Raw genomic sequence first — 22775 nt, forward strand, 5'->3', positions numbered from 1 at the left:
ATTAACTTGTACTCCTCCTACATAATGCAGTGATGCCGCTACACGCGCACACACAAATAAACGCTTTATCATCCCCACCCCCCACCTCGATCTGAAGTCATGCATAAACGCTCTCATTTTCCCACTTATTGTAGTCATTTTGTTCCCAGACAACACCGGCTGTGTATCTCATGCTTGTGTTTTTCACTTCTCAATTAGCATTTGTCACTTCCCTTCCTCCACCCCCCCAATCGGGAAGTGAAGCAATGAGGAGACTGGAGTCAGTGAAGCAACATTAGTGACCACACACAATGGAGCAGTGGTCAATATAGCTTTTATTTCAGCAATTCTTATGCACACTGTAAAAAAACAAAATGAAAATGTTGAAAATGGCTACAGTGTCTCAGTTTGCATTTTGGATTGCTCGCTTATTCTTTATTGGAAGTATTGGAAAAAAAAGGGATTGACGAGAAAGCAAAATCAATAAGTGTCAGAGCCATGCTTGAGTTCAGTGGTTCTCAACTGGTTTGGCAACGGGACACACCATTTCCCTTCAATGACAAATTGTGGAGAAACTTCAACTTTATCTTCTCAAATATTGTTTGAAATGGTTATGCGTCTGCTGACGTAAATAGCACAGACAAGAAAGCGAGGTGCGTTCACGAGCATGGGGTCATTACACTATTATTACTTTTGCCCAGGCACCCACTGAAAACGGTTAAGTGTGTCACGGCACACCAGTTGAGATCACGACTTTAGGCTGCATGGCCCGAAATTCATGTAAATTGAATGAGATGCCACTTTTTACCCATGTTGAAATCTAACACACACAAAAATAATTTGAACGTGATCCAAATTACTCACATACTCACAAAAAATCTCTTTGCGGCTATTCATGCAAAGTATGCAATAACATGAACAAAGAACAGTGACGCCGTGTGTGGGTCACCACTGAACGGATCAGTCAAATACAATAATCCCTTGCCTCTTCAAATTCCGTGGCTTCACTCTATCACGGTTTTCCCACAATATATGAATAAATCACCTTTGTCTTGTGGCTCAATACAGCCGATTAGTAAAAAAAAAAAAATGTATATTTAAGCAAATTTAAAGCTAAATTAAGAATTTTGAAGAAGACACATTCAAAGCATATTCTGATATGCAATCTTCTATATTGGTCACTAGGTGTCAGCAACGATGGGACAACAGCCATTATAGGAAGTATTGTCCAGAACAAGGAACTCTCCCAATGCCAAAGTGTGAGTCTATATTATCTTATTTTCTCTGATTAAATCTACTATGTTGAGTAATATAAGTGTATAAGTTAATATAAGTAATATTAGTAATATAAGTTAACTATAGGGGTGTTATTTCATTTTTAGAGAGCTCTAATAATACTACATTCCATATTTAGAAGGTTGTAAGGAATAAGGAATCCTACTTTGCAGTACAGCAATGATTTATTGATTATCCAATTTCTTTTTTGGTATTCAATTCATAATTTTTTTTAATTACAAATGTGAATATCTCGATTTCTGCCTCTCAAATGTGAATATTTTAATCAAAGACCTATTATCTAGGCAAAACAAGATAATCAACAAGATAATCAAAATGTCAGCCTCTTTTCTGATCTGTTTTAGACCCAAACACTAACTGTGTTTAGATGATAGCTTGAAGCTTCATATTAATTGGCTATAAAAAAAAATTGTTACTTGCAGCTTTTCTGTGTGGGAATCTACTCATCATGGTTGGGACCGGAACCGATTAACCGCAATAAATGAGGGATTACTGTATTTGCACCACTCTCAGTCTTTTATTTTTACCCTTTGGGGCCACTATAGTTGAGTTGTTCGGAAGAGAAGGAAAACAAGTCCAGTTATGAACACTACTTTGGATATTTTGCACCCTGGGGTGACCGGCGCCCTTCCCTTCCCTCCATGCTACCACTTTGAAAATGAACATCCGAGTACTGAAATGACCCCAGATCTGCATAAGACCATTAACAGATAAATCTGGGAATGGTTTACACACTATAGCTCAGGGTATTTGTGTGAGAACCCAGAAAACTTGAGGGAAATGCACCACCTCGAGCAAAATAAAGAAAAACATATATTTTTTCCCAAATCGTCTAACTTCACTTATATGAAAGGCAAAATAAATTAGTTTCTGGACTAGCTGATTAGTCAAGCACGGGAATTAAACTCTTAAATAACATTAAAACGTTGTCTTATTTCCATAAAAAGCAGTTTTTTTTTGTCCTTTCCTCTTACTCGCTGTAGGCTACTAGTCAAAAATATTTTCAATCTAAGCAGCTAAATAGCTTGTGTGCCTTAAGACGTGATCCTACAAGAAAGAAAGGAAGGAAAGCTCTGCTGTAGGAGAGCACTAACAAAATAGCAAAATAGCTCAACAGTCATTCTTCAGATCAGATCTGCCTAAGAGCTCGTTTATGCGACCATAGTAAGTAAACAAGGTTTTTATTTTGGACATTTGCACACTATACCCTGTATTTGGAATATTCTACTATGTATTTGCATTACAGGAGAAATGTGTCGCACCTTGTTACGGTAAATTATAAAGGTGCAGCTCTTTTTGGGGTGCTCGATTTCACAAAATCAGAAAGTACAAACAGGGAAAATGGACTAATTTGTAACATGCAATTAGTAAACAAACAAAACAAAATGTTTGATGAAAACTGTGGTGCACAAAAGGCAAAGTTTGACTCTATTGCAAAAAGTTCCATAATATATCCATAATCAGCAAACTTCTCTAGCTTTTCACTGGTCTTAATTTGACTCCACCCCTGAAATAAACATACTTTTGCATGATATTCAAATGTATTGATTTACACCACTAATAATAAAATCATCATTTTCACTCACAAAAACACCATTGTGTAAAGGAGCGGCCAAAATGATATATAGATTTTTTAAAATTTAAAACTGTCTCTAGGTCAGTTTCACTCCAATATCATCATCATCATCATCATCATCATCATCATCATCATCATCATCATCATGCGTCCTCACTAGAAAAAGGCACACCATCACCTTCCTGATCAGCCTGCATGGCTTCTGTGCAACACCTCATCTATTTGTACTCCACTCTTACAAGACTCCAAACAAAAGCAAAAAACATCAAATGTACAGCATGTTTGTTTTCTTTAGCCCAGTAAACATCTTTTTTTGTTGTTAATTTGATGTTTTGCTAGCTGTGTTTCATCTGTACACACGTTGTTTTATATACCTCACGCAGCATTTTGACATGCTACAACAACAAATCCTTTGTAATCATACAACAATGGATTAGAAAAATACAGTAGGGAATTTTCACTCCCTCCTAAGCACTAAATCGGCCTTTCCTTGTGGCGTAGCCTTTTCAGATTTTTTTTTTGTGTGTGTTTCATCTCCAAACAAAGCATGTCCGATGCCTTATCTTGTTTTTCGGTTTCAAATGGAGATGAAAAGAAAGCCTAAAGAGTGCAATATTATCTTATCTACATCATGAACATCCCACCTATTCACTGGAACATTAGATGAGGGTAAAGAAGGGGGAGGAGGGTGGGGGTGGGATCTCTTAAATAGCACGCCTCAGGCATCAACACACAGAGTGGTGCACAAGGTCAGGACACACTGGAGGACATGAGTGTCCAATGAAGGGGGGGGTCTTTGCACATGTGACCGCATCCAAAGCAATGCATTGGTTTTCATTGTTTGGCCAAGGGAGCAAATGTCATTACTTTATAATCAGGACGAGAAACTGAAAGAAAAAATCATTTGCTTGCAACATATGTATATTTTGGAAAGAATACACAGAGATTAGTCCGTAGGCTGTTAGTATGATGAAGTATCTGCCTGGGGAGTCACCTAGAAAGGTGCGGTTTTACCAAACAAACAGTTTCTTTAAAAAAAAGAAAACTAATTACGACAGATATTCATCGTCGTCGTCATCCTCATCATCCTCATCATCCATTCCAGCTTGGTCACTGAGCACGAACGAATCTTCATCATCCTCTGTGATCATTGAATCCCCACTGCCGAGATCTCCTGAAGACTCGACAACCACGCCTGCAGACACAATCATCAATCAGTCACAAAGGGAGAAGATTTGGGATTTTTTTCCAAAAACGGTTTCATTTGAACGGATGAGAAAACAATGTTTACAGCAAGCATGACTCCCTGAAGTGGTCCAACCAAGATATTAGCTGGCACATAAGCGGCTAAATCTTTGATTTAGTGAAGACCAGCTACTAGTGGACAGCTTTAATGCAGAGTGACATCACCCTCGTGGCATGTGTGCTTCGTCACTACCTTGTCAAACCTATGCTGTTCGACTTATGCATCTTTGTTTACATGCTGTACTTAGCCGTCACTGGCGGAAGCTACTTAGCTAGCTATTTAACTCTGATAACTGTACAGATGTGAAACTGATGTGAGGTAGGATTAAATACTGTAAGCCAGGGGTGGGTTAACTTTTTGACTCGTGGGCCGCATTGGTTTAACAAAACTGACGGGGGCCAGACTATATATTTTACACATTTTATTCCAACAGTCCACCTGTAATTATTATATCTGTAAAAGTGTCATGCAACCTGGAGCACTTTGTAAACAGCAGACCACATCAAATAAATAAATTGATAAAAAAGCAACTTAAAGCATCAAAAGGTTGGCTCAAGCCATGATGCCAGGTTGTATGTTAAGTTTCAATGAAATACTTTGGAAAGAACGGACGGGCCGTATTGAAACACTTGACGGACCGGATGTGGCCCCCGGGCCGTAGTTTGCCCACCCCTGCTGTAAAGCTTTGCAACTTTGCAAAGTTGCATCATCTCCGACATACTTTGCACTTTGGCCTAACACGGAACACTCAACTGGGACTACTTTGAATGCAAGTCTGCTAACTTCTCTTAACACCCCGTTTAAGTTAGTCTTACTTTGCAAGTGTTGCAAAAAAAAAGCCAAAGACAAAGCAAAACACCCACAACAATAGTTCAACCTCCAACTTTTTGTGCAAGGCCCTTTTTCCTTTCCCAATGTGCACGGCCTTTGAATTTGGAGCTTTCCACCGTATTGTTCTCAGTTCCCTCATCTGACTTTACCTACCGCAGTCCGCAGGGCCATGGGTACGCGAGCCAGCCAGCTCGTTGCCATAGCGATCCACACACCAGCATTGGCCGCTGCTGCTGTGACACTGGTGCGAGCGATAGTAGCCGTCTTCATCGCAGGACGGCAGATACTGGCCTGGGAGCCAAAGCACACAGACGGGCACACCATCAGTGGAGGTGGCAGTGTTAACATTAGTGTGGGTGTGTGTGTGTGTGTGTGTGTGTGTGTGTGTGCGTGTGCGTGCATGTGTGTGTGTGCTTACCAAGCAGCTTCTTTCCCACTTGCTTCTTATTGATGGAGGACAGCTCAGCTTTACAGGGGGAGTCTGGAAAGGGGAGAGGAGAGTGACAAACTGCAACGTTTGCCTGGTGGACAATGTTTCAGTTGATGTGAAAGCTTCCTCACTGTGGGCTTTTGTGTCACCTTTTGTATTTCGGCTTCTTTTTTCGGAAAGTGCTGCTTTAGGAAAACACTAAAAACTTTGCCATACCAAAATGTGGAATACAAACAGCAGGGTCCTGTTACAATTGTGTTAAGCATGTTCAATATTAACAAACCCTTACCATTTCCAAATATTATTGATGAATATTTTTTGCTGGGTTTTTTTCGATTGTTTGTCACTACCATGGGCTGCACAGCATCTCTGTGTGGAGTTTGCATGTTCTCCCCGTGCATGCGTGGGTTTTCTCCGGGTACTCCGGTTTCCTCCCACATTCAAAAAATATGCATGCTTGTACATAGGTATGAATGGTTGTTTGGTTATATGTGCCCTGTGATTGGCTGGCGACTGGCCGGAAGACAGCTGGGATAGGCTCCAGCATTGAGTGCAATAAACGAAGGATTACTGTAAATCCCGTCACTTCTTCTTTCTCCTCCCATTAAGTTAAGGAATTATTCTCTCTTTTTTTAAATTACTGTTTCATTTAATTATTTTATTTTATTTTTTGTTATGTGTGTTCTATGTACAGCATGAGCGACTTCAATTTCCATTTAGTTATACGTTTTGTACCGTGGTGTGGATGACTGTCGACATCAGGGGTGGGCAAACTACGGCCCAAGGGCCACATCCGGCCCGCCAAGTGTTTGAATACGGCACGCCCGTACTTTCCAAAGTATTTCATTTAAACTCAACATACAACCTGGCATCATGGCTTGAGCCAACCTTTTGATGGTTTTATCAATTTTGTTATTTGACGTGGTCTTATACTCTAATAATAATAACAATAACAATAACAATAACAATAACAATAACAATGACAATAATAATAACAATAACAATAATAATAACAATAACAATAACAATAACAATAACAATAATAATAATAATAACAACAATAATAATAATAATAATAACAACAACTCCGGTTTCCTCCCACATTCCAAAAACATGCTAGGTTAATTGGCCACTCCAAATTGTCCATAGGTATGAATGTGAGTGTGAATGGTTGTTTGTCTATATGTGCCCTGTGATTGGCTGGCGACCAGTCCAGGGTGTACCCCGCCTCTCGCCCAAAGACAGCTGGGATAGGCTCCACCACCCCCCGACCCTTGTGAGGAAAAAGTGGTAGAAAATGAATGAATGAATGAATAATAATAATAATGAAAAATAAAAAAAATAACTGTTACATGTAAAATATATAGTCTGGTCCTCCTCGTCAATTTTGTTAAATCAATGCGGCCCGTGAATCAAAAAGTTTGCCCACCCCAGGTCTACATAGACCTTATGCAAGAATGTTGTGGAAAATATGTATCAAAATAGCAACACCAATAACGTGTTTATTAATATGAGCTACAGTATGCATTACCTGTGTACCACTGGAAACAGCTGCACCATTCCGAGTTGCTAATCACTTTGTCTTTGTGTGTATCACACGACTTGAAGAATGCGTCAGAGCAAGGCTCGTTCCTGTCCAAGTAGAGGCTCTTGATCTCTGATTGGTCCAGCTGGAGGTCAAAGTTTGTGTCCAGGCGGGAGAACATCCATCCCAGAGGGTCTTTGCATGCAGGTGATGCCCCGACGTCAAACTCTGATAACAAAGGGCACGGATATATGATGTATTGTACAAAAAGACGTCTGTATGTATTCAATGGCACCCACTCACTGTTCTTTTGGATCTTGTCTCTTTTGTGGTTGCCATTGTCATGTAGGACTCTGAACCAGTCTCCCAGACGACCCACTACCTCCTTGAGTTCTGACTCGCTGCACACTGAAAAAGAACAACACTAATGATTAATGATGCTTTATTGTGCCTCCTTCCTTGCCTTTGGGTGGCGCAAAGTCGACGGGAATCGCTGCAGCTGATCAATGAGCTTGAAAATGGGCCAGGATATCATCCTGTTCATGCGCCAGAGTATTCATCTTAGTTTGTAGTGTGTGTGTGTGTGTGTGTGTGTGTGGCCTACCTTTCCTATCTGTGGAGCTCTCTTTAGCATGAGAGGGGCAAGGACACACGTTCACACACTTGACAGCAATCTTCTTCCCACTGATGCATGCCTGGTATTCTAACTTGCACTGAGCCAACGAGACAGGGGAAAGAGAAAAATGTAAGCGAACTGATGTGACCTCCATGTTTCTATTTGAGGTCGTATAAGGAAAACCATCAGAAAGTGTCTTCTTGCACATTAGGAAATTGAATCCATAAATACACTTCACATATGTCACTGCTAACTATAAAGCCCTACACAAACAACATTAGAAAAGTATCATGTTTTGGGCTTCAGAGTAAGTGTTTCTCTCATCTTAGTAAAGTAAATTAAACATGTTTACATCCACATCCCATTGTTATTCTAGTTGAAATACTAATTTTTGACCTGCATGCATAAATTCAATCCAATTTTATTAACAGAGCACAATCATGTGCTTCCGAAACTAGGACACAAATAAAAACACCAATGAATTAATTTACTGTAAATGCAATAAGTAAAAAACAAAGTCCTTTGAACATTGGAGTCATGTGCTGAAACAGTCCATTTATTGTTCAAGATTGTCAGCGCTGTTTATTAAAGCAATTAGAAAAGATTATGTAGGGAATCATCCACCCTTTGTCGAAACAAAAGCAGCAGAGCAGCCATTTGTTAAAAACTAGTGCTGTCAAATGATTACAATTTTTAGGAAAAAAAGTTGTCTTCTTCAGTGTCAAAATTGAACAGCCTCATAATTCCTTCATCACACACTTTGTCAGTCTCCCTCTTTCATTGTTACTCTTTATGTCACTTTTGCTCAAGGGAAATTAGTCATTTAGCTTGAGCTACCGTCTTCATCCCGCAGTAGTCCAGCCTTTTGAAATGGGTTGGTAATCGTGGACAGTTGGCAGTCCAAACAGAAGCTGAAGTAATTGTGTCTGATCAAAACACTATAGCACATAACACATAAGACTTTCAAACATGATATTAGCTTCCACTTCACTCGTCCACGCAATACTTCCTGAAGCTGCACTTTCTGCATCATGTGGAATGTAAAATTAGCCGCATCAATGTACCAGCCACAGGGTTCAAAGACTGAGAAAAAGTATCATCTTATACACTTTCACCGTTAAAACATTCACAGCTCACTTGCTTGCACAATACGTTCATTCATCCATTCATTTTCTACCGCTTATCCTCACAAGGGTCGCGGGGGTGCTGGAGCCTATCCCAGCTGTCTTCGGGCGAGAGGCGGGTTACACTCTGGACTGGTCGCCAGCCAATCACAGGGCACATATAGACAAACAACCATTCACACTCACATTCATACCTATGGACAATTTGGAGTGGCCAATTAACCTAGCATGTTTTTGGAATGTGGGAGGAAACCGGAGTACCCGGAGAAAACCCACATTGCATGAAGAACATGCAAACTCCACACAGAGATGGCCGAGGGTGAAATCACAGCTCGTCTCCTTGCTGTGAGGTCTGCGCGCTAACCACTCGACTGCCGTGCAGCCTGCACAATACGACTGTTCATCAATATCGTTGTACTGTATGTTAACATCAGTACATTCAGCACTCATGTGTGTTATGAAGCACACACACACACACACAAGTCCACACACACACACAAGTCTACCGCTGCATGAATGAAAACCAACACCCAAAACGAAAAATTGCTTATGCCGATGTTTGTGTGTGGATGAGAGGCCGAAGCACATAGAAAAAGATATGCTTTTAAAATACCTGTATTCACGTAGACATGGCCTTTGTGTGCTTGAGTGTACCTTGGTAGAATAGGTGTGTCCATCAGTTCCACAAACAGGGGAAGGGTGGACCACAGGGCAGGGTTTGCACTTTGACCCCGGACTCTGGTACAAACTGGCGTCTTTAAAGCTGGAGAACAGAATAGAATGATGACGATGGTGATGATGCACTGTACAATGTCCTTACAGCAATTTTAGACACCAGTCGGGGGATTTAGGATTTCTGTATGATTATTTTCTCATGTGATATCTCTATGTGACGGTAATTGTGTGGTGGATAAGAATGGGAAATGAGGTCAGAGTGGCGTTACTGTCCTCTGTCCAGTCTGCAGTCCCCCCCCCCCCCCCCCCCCCCCGCCCCCACTCACACACACACACACAACAAACTCATATTCAAGGCCCATTCACATCACTTGGCAGGGCTTTGTCTTGGTTGCAAAGCAGTATCGGTACAATGGTAATTGGACACAACCATGAGGGAGAGAAGCAACCGGTGCGGCAGTTGCAAACATAGCTGGTGTTTAGTGCTTCCTTGCATCTTAAATAAATAAGTCATAAGAAACAACACAGTACAGTCATAATGAAGAGAATCACCTTTCATTTGCAGCTTTATCGTATGTGAACATGTGACTCGAATAGAGTAGCTTCCACATGTGCGTGTATGTGTGTCTATGCGTTGCTTACCTAACCCTCCTCTGGCTGACACAAGTGGCTGTTTTGTAGTCCTCGGCCACACACACCTTGTGGCGGCCACATTTGATCTTCAAACAGGGGTCTTTGGCGGGATCAAGGCCTGCATGCACACAAAACGACCTCCTTTTAAGTGTGTGTGTATTTATAGTGTCCTCATTGCTCCAAAGGGCTTCGTAGAAACAATAAACACAGGAGCAAAGAGAATAATCTCCACAGATTAAATGTTCGTTTTGTTCTTTCAAAAGCCGTCTGCAAATTCTGTAGTCAAAGCATGTACTTTCATTTTCATCCTTCCAAGCTACATGGATACGTGTGAGACATCTGCTTGCGCACGTTAATTCTAGCCACTAATGTCTCTCTCACGCTGAACTCAAAGCCGGTTAAGCATCCTTACTGCTAAAAACAGATGGAACTAGTTATAAACGCTACGTCTGACCTCACATCAGCTTGAGCTGTTCGCCGGGCTTGTGCGTTCCTTGAGCAAAGATCCTTTACACTGATCTGGTGGCAGCTAAGTACTATGTGCGGCTTTTAAGGGAGCTGATTTTAGATAACGCAGATAAATCTGAGGGGTGTGATATTTATCGGCAAAAGCGAGTCAGTCCCATCTGAATACAGGTCTGGCTCTGGTGTATGTAGCAGAACATAGGAGCCAAGGTCTTCGACTGATCTGAGAACAGTTTGTCAACGACCTCTCCGCTAAAGAACCTTAGGGTAATCCCTGAGCAGCTTTGCTAGATTACACAGCCTCCATCCTCCAATGCACTCTCTAATGCTATTGTTTCCCTGACATGTCCAGCGTAGATACTCCTGGGTTTGGGCTTCCAATTTGATGTGCTCATGTCCCAGCATCCATCACATCCTCTGGAACAAAGGCAAATGAAGGTGACTGGAGAAATAAAATGATGCTTCTGTTGTCATCCATGCTTATTATTACAGGATCGTCCGTCTACGGCAGGGGTGCTCACACTTTTTCAACATGCGAGCTACTTTTAAAATGACCGAGTCAAAATGATCTACCCACTACAAAAATGCAAAACATCTATTTATTTTCAAATGTATTGAGGATTATTTGTACGTACAATGTATGTTGATGTACCTTACATAACCAAATGAGCCAATATTGCAAAACACACATAATTAACTATTAACATTTTTTGTAATTACCTGAGTTTACTTTGATGACTTGCACTGAATTGAACCAGCCAGGGATGCATAGTCCGGACAGTAGCTGCTGATAGCCAGCCTCAAGCACACTTCCAAATGTTTATCAGTCATGGATAATATCCGTATCATAATATCCGTATAATATTCCATATCCGTATGGAAGTGATATGTTTTTTGCCTTTTTACTTGGTCCAGTTTTTGCCTTTTTACTTGGTCCAGCTCCTTCACTCATTTTAGTGACCATAAACTTTAGCGAGGGCTTAAAATCTCGCAATTCGCCGACTAGCTTAGCACTTTGCATCGTTGTTTACGCATGAGCGGTGACCTAAAGGTCAAAATTCAGTTGTCATCTGACTGGTTGTCCTGTATGTCAATCAAGTAACGGGGCTGGATGATAGGCTGACATCGTAAGTTCTGCTGCACTTAGAGACGTTGTTTGATTTGATTGGTCGCCCGAAGGGCAACATTCAGTTGTCATCTGAATGGCTGCCCTGTATATCAATCAAGTGACGGCATTGATGCTGGGATGATATTTTTTTAATGTCACGCCGCGATCGACCAGCGATCGACCAGTACCACCTCCGCGATCGACCGGTAGCTCGCGATCGACTTAATGAGCACCCCTGGTCTACGGCTTGAAAAGTCTATCGGATGAAAAACGGCCACCACTGGTGAACGGTACATTTCAATTTGGGAGCAAATGAAGTGCATGTGACTGAGCAGCACGTCCCTCTTCATTCCCATTAAGTCTTTCTATTCAGGCATGTTGGCTCGCTCCATGAGATAAGCACAGCAGCACAACCAAGGATAAGAAATTAGATGCCTGCGGCCCGTTGCTACGCTCTCTACTTACTGCCAGCGGACACAAAATAATCAACAAGGCGATGTGACGTTCATGATGTTTTACTGCTACATTTTAATGAGCAAGCATCCTTTTTTGAGTGATTGCATTGTGTAGGTCTTGATCCCTTCTGCTAGCCCTCTATGACAAGATATGCCTTTATTCGTCCCTCAGTGGGGAAATTTGTAAAAGGTTGTTGTCAGAAGTGGGATTCGAACCCACGCCTCCAGGGGAGACTGCGACCTGAACGCAGCGCCTTAGACCGCTCGGCCATCCTGACATCGCACATTTTGAAGTGGTCTTTTATTGTAGCCAACCTAAGGCACATCTATGCAGTAGCCATGCAGCTGAATTATGAATTATGGGTGCTCACAAACAGATTTAGACAGCTTTATGAACAATGTTGGAGAGAATTAGGCTTTTTGTCTACATAGAAAAAGTTTGACATCTTTCAGTTCGGTTCATGAGAGCAATAAAATAGTGTTCTTTTATATTTGTGTTAGGTGTGTATGCACCAAACCACATGGAAACTGTTGACACATACCTTGATCGAATGGCTTGGATGGATTCCAGGTTCCAGGCTCCTGAAACAAGATTAACCATAATAACCATAAGAATACAGTTCAAATAAAAAAAAATAAAAATATAAGCATATTTATAATTAGATATGGTATTAAAGGTTCCATACAAACCTCCACTTCCTTTAGGGAAGGCATTATAGAAAGAGAAAATAAGAAATAATGTTAAGCATGATTTTTTTTTTGTTTCTTCATCAACTAAAGTGGATGAACGTCTGTCTCGGTGAGCGTCAATCACAAACGCTCAAGGCATCCACATGTTTAGTCAAGATAATAGCGGTTTGAGTAGAGTCACGGAGAATCTCATTAAACTGAGCAGCTTCAAAAGGAAAATATTGGCTTTGAGGAGCATATAAAACATGCTATAAAACATAAGGTAGTTGTGTTTCGTGTTTGTCAGACAAGTCTGATGCTACTGTTTTGCATTTTACAAGCAGCAACAAAGGCTTGTTTGTGCTACGTTTTAAGCATAATTCAATTGTACTTATTTTCCCGAGAGTGTTACCACTTTATTCTTTCTTGCTTCCACTTGGTTGTGTGACTGACTTTTGTGACCTATGCGTAAATGTGATTTAGCTCCTGCCGCCTTCAAATACATTTCCCAGGCAAAAAATAAATCAATTCAGTCCCATTCAGTGTGAAAACAATACTTGTGAAGCTACCTTAATCTTAGGCTGTAACATTCATTTAATTTAATAACTGTTTTATTGTGACACAACTCAAAAATAGTCCTTGCTTTTTTTCAACTCATGCAATTGAATATGCATTCAACACAGCAGTTTGAAGTCTGATGTCCTTGTTTCTTTGCTGTTTATTTCGACATACAATGCTCCCTCTATGCATGTGCTGCTTACAGTGGCATATATAGTATTCGCAGGATTTTATGGATTATAAGTCACATTTTTTTTCATGGTTTGGCTGGGTCCTGCGACTTTCACCCCAGAGCAACCTAGTATGCAGCAGGGCTCTACATTAAAAACCAAAATGACTTGCCCATGGGGACTCCTTAAGGTGAGAACTACTTGCCAGAACTTGCCCCATGTAAAATGAAAAGACTGCCATAATGATATCATCTCATTTTTGTGGCATCACATGAGAATCTCAAATAAAGATGAAATGATTATCATTTCTTGTGGTTGTTTTCCTACATAGATCATGACGTTGCATGGAAATCTGGATTGTCAAGAGACCTTTAGGCACTTTGCCTTTTAGAAGTTGTGCACCACAATGACGCATTATTGAATAGACACATTTGTGTACTAGTAAAGTGTTTTTAATCCAGAAAAAAATGCTCAATGGTCAAACAATAATTTGTGAAGCAAAGGTGAGAAAAATCCACAGAGAAATGGAAGCGCTAGATTTTGTAGCTTGTGCAAAATCAGCACTTGGTATTGGATCTAATGGGTGGTGTTTCATTGTGACCACTTCAAATTGTCACAGCAATGTGATTCACTCACCTGTGCCATCATTTGATTTGCTGCCGCTAATAAAATACTTGTTTAGGAGGCACTGCTTCATCACTTTTTGCTGTTTTCCTTCACAAGTTGTTGAAGAATTAGACCATGTTGGCAGGGACGCCATGATAGATGTTTTCGTAGTCAAACGATCGCTGATTGGTTGATCGCGAACAAGAACGGGTATGGGTAAAACGCGGACAGCGGTCTAAATAAATGATTCTGATTGGTCCATTTCAAGATTTGCAAGGATTGGTTTGCAAATTACCAGCGGAATGTTTTACCAACACCCAACAAGAACCGCTTTTAAAAAAACTCTTGGCAGTACGGCATGCCAAAGTACACTTACCCCACGGGAATATCACTGATTGGATTTACTTGCCCCAATTTTGTTTTATCTTGCCCCGGGCCATCGGTACATCGTTATTGTCGAGCCCTGTGCAGCCTCTCTTCATATCTCTGCGGGGGATCTACCATTGCTACGTGCAGCAAAGCTAACAGCTGCTCCCTAGTGTAAACAATGGAGCAAAGGGCAAACTACAAATAAAATGAACATCCATAGCTGCACACTTCCTCAAGGGGTCGGCATGGCACAAAAAAACTATATAAAATAATAAATAAATCACTATTAAACAATAAAAACGCCGCAGAAGACTAGGAGCTGTCTTCACTAGCTTGCACCTTGGCGGCGCCATCTTGAAACATATCCAGTCTATATATCGATATGAACAATGGGCCTGTTTTTGATATCATGCTTAACAAAAATATCAATTTTTTTTTAAATATCGATATATAACCCAGCTCTAACATATATATATATGTGTTTTTTTCACACTGACAACCACAGGAGGGCATTCTAGACTTGTGTGCCAGTATCTTCTACTCCTATCACTCCTGTACCACAATGTAAATGTTAAATTGTTACAATTACAAATACAGTAAACCTCGGATATATCGGATTCAATTGTTCCCACTGGTTTTGTCCGATATAAGCGAAATCCGTTATATGCGTATACCGGAAAATGTCCGTTTTACGCATATATCGGATTTATATCCGGTATATGCGTAAATCGGATTTTATCCGTTATAAAAAGGCACTTCCTTGACTATGTTTCCAATGTATCTAGACGCGCAGGCAACGCTGCAAACGCTGCAAATGACACGATTCGGCGAATCGGAGCGCCACGATGCGGCCATCCGATATATGCGAGGGAAATTGAATGGAAATGCATTGGAACGGGACTGGAGATTTTGTCCGAAATAGGCGAAATCTGTTATAAAAAATCAGATATATGCAATGAATTTTTATTGGAAATGCATTACAGAAAAATCGGTTCTTTTTTTATCTGTCCGTTGTGAGCGAATTTCCGATATATCCGAGTCCGATATATCCGAGGTTTACTGTAGATTACAAGCTGCAAGTAAACTCGTAAACAGACAGGAATACACCAGGCAGCCAGAAACCTACAACCATGCTTTTGTTTTTAATGTTTTTATTATTTATTTATTATTGTTTGCTATTATTCATCGTTCATCATTTCCTAGAAGGTTAAAGCAGCAGTTACTCACATCACAAAGTATTTATCTCATTCTGTTATACATTAAATCACTGTGCAACTGGTCTGTACTCATAAATGAATACATATGTTTGCCACACAAGGATGACATTTTAATGTCAAACCCGCCCCTCCTCTTTCCCTTGTGCCTCCCCCCCTCTGTTGTGTCAAACAGGGTCAGCTCTCTTGAGTTTTTGCTTGCTGTGCTGATCCATTTTCACTGCACCTTTTTCTTTTTACAAGGTTATCTTTACATTGGAAAGACAGTCAAGAAAGGACGTCTGCTTTTTCCATAGAGGAAATTTAAATATGAGGATTGGCAACATATTTGTTGAACTGTGTGAGTTTGCGTTCTCTCTTTTGAGACATGAGAACATTGCATTATAGAGGCCAGGCACTTAGACCAGTCAAGACAATAAAACAACAAACACGCTCGCGGTCTGATTCCTTAATGGAATCAACAGATGCATGCAAACACATGCACACACACACACACACACACACACACTGTACAACAAACAACATATCATCACCACACTGCACCAAAATGTGTCAACATTACAAACCGTCAACCGAGTGGACAAATGCGCCTCAGTGCACAAGTGCAAACGAGTAGCCACCCGCGTTTGTGAAACCAGAGAAAAACCCAAATTCTACAATAGAATGTCTAATGGCCTCCTGAGTCTGAGTGTCCTCTAAAAATAGCAAGTATTCACTTTCCATCTCGTTCCACCTCTGTCGCTCTCTCTCTTTCCCTTCATTCAACAATCTCTCATCATATGCACACGTACAAAATGATGTGGCTCTCAAGGCCCATTAGCACCCTTCCGCATTTATCTTCAGTGCTCAAGAAAAATGCTGCTTTTAATAACCTCACCTTTGCTTCCATTTCTTCAAACTCCCCCTACTGCTAATTGTGCTGTCATGGCTTCCTTCACTTTTTTCATCCACTGTAACGTTTACGAAATATGGGCATGTTTGCACTGTACTCAGCCCGTCTGGTTCAAGCACGCATCTACTAACACGCTCGGATCCACAATGAGGTTCTCTGATGTGGAAAAGGCCTCAAGGTCTGTACCTTTTTTGCATCATTCACCCTCCAAAAGGCAAACAGCACAGGACACATGCACATAGAAGGAGCGGAGAAGGGGAGGGGAGGTCTTTGACCTTTACCATGCAAATGATCAGGTCTGTCTATCATGAACGAATGAATCAATTGCAAATCATTTAGAATAAAAAATGAAATGCATGGATGACAGGAGACAATAGGGTAGGAACGGTCAATTAGTATAAGAGCATAAGTATAGTCCAGTACAGTATTACACTTTTTGGTGAAGTTCCGGTTGGCCAATGTGAAAGTGAGGCAAAGGCAAGGCACTAGAATATGTACACTGTGCACTTAGTTCTTGAGGCTGCAAATGTTGACCAGGTAGCGCAGTCCGAAATCTGTCATTGCACACTTACCAGACATAAAACCATTGTATTGTTTATCTGCTTCCTTTTCGTCCTCTTCTCTACTTTGTCATTGTAAATTGCAACTAGTTAGTCCCTCCCCTTCTGCTAGGTATTGAGTGTAGTGATGCATACCGAAACTCAAGTAGCCAAGTAACTATCGGTGCATCATTTTTAGTGCTAAATTAATATAAAAATATGGTATTGTTAGGTTGTTTGTCTATATGTGCCCTGTGATTGGCTGGCGACCAGTCCAGGGTGTACCCCGCCTCTCGCCCGAAGACAGCTGGGATAGGCTCCAGCACCCCCGCATCCTCTTGTGAGGACAAACGGTAGAAAATGAATGAATGAATGATATTGTTACTGCAGAGTCAACTGTGGTATTACACTTGATGCATGCATGCATATTGACTAATTAATTTCTGTATTTTCCAGACTATAAGTCGCACTTTTTTCATAGGTTGGCTGTTCCTGCGACTTATACTCCAGAGTGACTTATAAATGATTTTTTAAATTATTATTTATAATAATTTATACTTGCACAATAGACGCTAGCTTACAAAGACAACTGAGAACGACAGAACACAAGTGCTCCCCAATAGAAAATCATATTCTGCAGACTACAAGCTGCAAGTAGTGACATTTGCACCTGAAAACAGTAATCGAGCAGCAGAGAGAACGTTTGGAGTAAGTGACAAACTTGTTAGGGACTGGCGTAAAGCGATGAAGAAAACTAAAAGTTACTGTACTTAAAACTGTTTGTTATGTTACATAAACACTGGACACCTTTTCTGTTCATGTTTATTTTGTGTGTAGCTGAATAACCATTGTGTTATATAGCATATCTTACACCTATTCAGCCTGTTCTCTATTCTTTTATTAATGTATAATTATTTTTTTTCTACCTAATTATGCATTTTTGGCCTTGTGTGACTTATACTCCAGAGCGACTTATACTGGTACTCAGTTATGATTTTACTGGTGTTATTTAAATATTGATTTAGTTCAACTTGCATGTGATAAAATAATGTTAAAATAAAATGGTAAATTTGGCAAAATTGACATGACTTTAAAAAGCACCAGTATTGTTTAAAAAGTATTAATTTGGCACCGTACCGGATAAGATGTAAACCATACCCAACCTTAGGACACCGGGAATGTACAGTACATGAATAAAGGAAGTGTGATATACGATATGAACTATAAAACCTTGACTACTAAAGAGTATATGTATGTGAAAAGCCCTCCGTTTCTACGTCCCAGACAGTTTAAGTTGGATGTCACATATTTGTTGGCTTGTTTTTGTTTGTTTTCTGGATCGTCGCATATGAAAAGTTACTTCAACAATCAAAAGGTTGTCTCCGATTAAAATGACCACTTTCAAGTCATGTTGCCAGCTTGTATGTTAAAGGTTTATAAATGAAATACATTGGCAGCAACTCGTCCCCAGCCCGATGTGCCCTGGGGACGGTAGTTTTCTCACCGCTGAGCTAATAAGCACCCTAATAGGTGCCAATGAATCTTATAAACACAAGACATACCATGCTCCCAATCATACCTCTTCTTTTTGGGTTTCCCCCCCTCATACGGCAAGTGCAAGCTTTACCAACAGCGAATCACTGTACTGCTGCAATGTCTGAAAAAAAATCTTTTTTTGAAATTGAGATGCAGCACAGAGAGCCCCAGGCGCTCTCCTAACAGGACTTCCATTAAATCAGTGGCCAAGATCCTATCTAGTACACATAGCAGGAGGCCCACTTATGGCTGGAAAGATGAAAGTCAGACAGTATATGCTTGAGATATAACATTTAAATCACATTCAAGTAAAGGCTGATGATGCATTTTTAGTGTATGAATTGTAGAGTCCGTGACTTAATAAGTAATGTTATGTCTGAAAAATATGAGTAATGTGTTAGCACTTTACAAATGTGTGAATCAGTTGCTAGGAAACATCTGTGGTTCTGTACCGTGATTCATGTAAACAGGAAGTTCCTGTAGCGTCACAAGCTGTCAAGAAACACTGAAATGCAACCAGAAGTAATATTTTTGCGGTTATGATATAGTCGAGTATCTACCGACACTGCTGCCTTCAACTGTTTCATGTGTGAGCGACAAAAAGCCGACCCAGCATGTTGCATGAAAAAAAACGACATCTTAGCGTGTCTTCAAAAGGCAACAGTGGCCTTTTAAGCACACTAATGACATAGAACGGGTTTTTAAAGTGTGAAATACTATACATGTCAGGGAAGGAGAACCATGCAACTTTATGTGCGCAGCATGAAGGATGAAGGCCGTCATTAAAAGTGATGGAAGTGAAAGGTATGTTATCATGGGGAATTGTTTTCAAAGTATGGTGGTGTGCAAGTAAGAGCAAGTTCAAATCATTGCTAATTGTCCGTAGGCAAAAGAGGCGCTCTGCCTACAATCCACAACATACTGCACTCGCTAGCCACAAGATTACAGACCAAACCAGAGAATGTTCAAAACAAAATTTGTTGGAAAAACTGTTGGCATTATTATATAACTGTAAAGGCAATGTTTGAACTAACACTTTATTATTTGGAACTGTCATACGAGTGTAAAAAACACTTAACCAGTCTAATATTATTCCAATTCCAAATCAACTACTATTGAAATGTCAAATGTTAACAGATGAATCACTTGTGACGTACTGTAGCAGTCTACATGTGCTCCTTTTCATCAAACAGCACAAAAAGTTTGGACTCAAATGCACTCAATGTCACAGAAGATCCAAATGAAAGTCCTTGATTCACAAAAGGCGGTTCAATACCGGCTGGCTGAGATTCCTGTGAAACCAACAGGAATGGGGACAAAACAGGAAGTGGAAACATCATTTAAGAGAAGCAACACTTCTTCTCAGCATGGTATGATACTGAAATACTCAGTAACACTGGACAAAAGTATTTGGACACTGTCAGAATTAGCTTTATGGTAACTATTTCTCTAATATCACTGTAGTCCCTATATAGAAATGGTGTTGCATATGGCCAAATAAACATGAAAACACACATGCAGTTAATGATTTGATGCCGTCTTCAAGTAGGTCTGCTTTGGTGCTGCTTGGATGATATGCTGACATGACAGATGACGGACAAGTTTTAATGCAGATACTTTTCCTGGACATTTAGGTTGAAAACGGGCTGCACGGTGAATAAGTGGTTAGCACGCAGGCCTGAGTTCAATTCCACCCTCGGCCATCTCTGTGCATGTTCTCCCCGTGCATGTGTGGGTTTTTCTCCGGGTACTTCGGTTTCCTCCCACATTCCAAAAACATGCTAGGTTAATTGGCGACTCCAAATTGTCCATAGGTATGAATGTGAGTGTTTTTTTGTCTATATGTGTCTTGTAATTAGCTGGCGACCAGTCCAAAGACAGCTGGGATAGGCTCCAGCACCCCCCGCCGTGACCCTTGTGAGGATAAGCGGTAGAAAGTGAATGAATGAATTTCGGTTGAAAACCCATTTTACAGGTTTTAAGACTAAGATAGTGTACCACAGTGAGCCTCGATTGAGGAAAAAAAATATTTTGACTGAAACACATTTTCTGGCACACACCCAACTATGTTTACTCACTCATTTTAGAAACTAAAAATATTAATTTTGCCTCTAAATGAAGTCATTGTTGGAAAAAAATGTTTTTCGTTATTTTCTGAAGCTGCTCACAAGCTGAACCTTTACTATTAAAACTAACCAGTACATTGTACATTATCTCATTAGATTGCAAGTGTTCCCACTGAAGTAGGTAGTGACTGTATTTTGCTGACAAAAGCATTATTTTACATACAACACACTGCATACAGATCCTTCTTTTGGTCAGTATTTCAAATGAACCTTAATGGTCATCAGGATTGTAAGAAAAAGCATGAATCCAGCAGTGCAGTAAAGTCTCGTTATATCGATATCGGTTTTATATCGATAGTACTGCTTATTACGATACTATTTTCATTTTTCCCGGCAAATTTCTAGTCTTTTATGATATAATTAGTTCCGGTTAGTACGATACCCGGTTATTACGATAATTACGGTTACTACAATGCCCTTTTCATCTCCCGCCAGCCAATTTGGTCTGCTTATGTCGATACAAAAGCAGCTTAAAGCTGAATCAATATTTGCTTAAGGATTTCAATACCACCATTAGCGAAATCTGTAAACGGCGTATTGTTTGATTTTCGGCTAACGCCGTTTCGGCTTTTCCACCGACGGACGGTAATTAGAGGATTACAGGTAATTAATATGAGGTAAGTATTAAACAATCTTTTGAAGTAAAGGAGTAAATATTTGTATAATTTAGAGGGAAGATTCAGTGAATAGACTTAGTGTTTTCAGATGTGTCCGATATTCTTGGCACTAGCTTTACTGATAAATTATGAAAGTAAACTTACGGTATTGCTTGATCAAAGAAGCAATCTCTTGTTGTTTGAAATAAATCAATATACTTGTATCTTAAAGATTAATATGATAAGTAAATCTACAATACTAGTAAACATCAAAAGGGATGAAAGCAGGTATAAATTGGAGTTGTGAAGCTCGTGAAGCGAGATTTTTTTAAAGTATTGCAGAATAAGTAATGTAAACGTTGCAGTTTTTGTTTTCCATACATGTATTTAATTGTGTTGCATTCAGATATCTTTTTATCGCTCGCAATAATCACTGTTTTTCATATGTACATGCTGGCGTTCGTGGTTTCTCTCATGTGTATAGAACAATGTCGAGTGCATTATTGAATATTTACTCAGAGTCACTATTGCAAGAGTGCGTTATGAAAATAATAAATGTTGACTTTTAATGCAGTTCGGCGCAGGATCGGATATATCGATAGTCCGGCTATATCGATATTTTTTCCGACTCCCGAGAATATCGATATAACGAGACTTGACTGTATTTGCTTGCGGTCCACTTTGCAGCTGAGCTCAGTGATGATGGTGATGATGATGATGATGATGATGATGAGAAGCTAAATGCTATATGCCATGACAATGAGCAGCAGCTGTAAGTGGCCTTAGGCATGTCGGGCTAATGGTGGCTGACAGCACCTTATTGGAAGCTGTTGTTTCAACAAAAAGCAACTCAAACACACTAAAAGCCGGCTGATAACGACTTAGTCGTGTGGATATTAGACATTGTGTGAGGTGAGTGAGAAATGCATGCCCTAGCACACATCATCCAGGCCTCATTAATGCACACTTTCTGCATAAGTGCATGTAATCAAGGGCTATATGTATGCATGAATGTACTGAAGAGGCCTGTTTTTGTCAAGCAAGGACACACACATGCCTTCCATGTATGTACAGTTTACAGTGGAGAGCTTGTGACACACACACACACACAGACACAACCCACGGCCGTGACGCAGAAAGAGCATAATCACAATCCACTCATAAGGAAAAATAGGTGCCTTACATCTCTGAATTTATCCCATCTTCCTGTGAGCCACTTATCGTCCAAAAAATTGCCGCTGTCGGAGCGAGCCGAGACGCGTCCGAAGGCGACCGAGCACAAGCACAGCAAGGCGACGCTCAGCATCTGTGAACATAAACAATGAAAGCACCGCTAAATGACAATACGGAGACATAACGTCGACGTCATGTATCCATGTGGGGGTGTTCGATTGTTCCATCCATGCCTACCTTGTCGTATCCGCTCGTCTACACTGTATGTGCGCTCTGCTGCTCTCTGTCAACACTAATACCAGCTCTCTCTCTCTCTATCTCTCTATCTCTCTCTCTTCTCTCACCGGCAGGCTGTGCGCAGCGTGTCG

The 22775-nt window shown here is 40.4% G+C and overlaps 1 protein-coding gene and 1 non-coding gene across 2 annotated transcripts; both read right to left on the minus strand.

The window, feature by feature from the left end:
• Positions 1–296: 296 nt before the first annotated feature.
• On the minus strand, positions 297–22775 carry spock3 (SPARC (osteonectin), cwcv and kazal like domains proteoglycan 3). The gene is made up of 11 exons (XM_058091634.1): positions 22645–22775; positions 22418–22540; positions 12502–12541; positions 9941–10049; positions 9278–9386; positions 7488–7596; positions 7187–7291; positions 6890–7111; positions 5347–5409; positions 5082–5219; positions 297–4046 (listed from the first exon to the last, which is right to left on the minus strand). The coding sequence occupies exons 2-11, from the start codon at positions 22538–22540 to the stop codon at positions 3901–3903; spliced, it is 1164 nt and encodes a 387-aa protein (XP_057947617.1). The 5' UTR covers positions 22645–22775; the 3' UTR covers positions 297–3900.
• On the minus strand, positions 12155–12237 carry trnal-cag (transfer RNA leucine (anticodon CAG)). Its single transcript has one exon. It is a non-coding gene; the product is annotated as a tRNA-Leu (tRNA).

The sequence above is a fragment of the Doryrhamphus excisus genome, chromosome 1 (assembly GCF_030265055.1).
Source record: "Doryrhamphus excisus isolate RoL2022-K1 chromosome 1, RoL_Dexc_1.0, whole genome shotgun sequence".
Lineage (NCBI taxonomy): Eukaryota > Metazoa > Chordata > Actinopteri > Syngnathiformes > Syngnathidae > Doryrhamphus > Doryrhamphus excisus.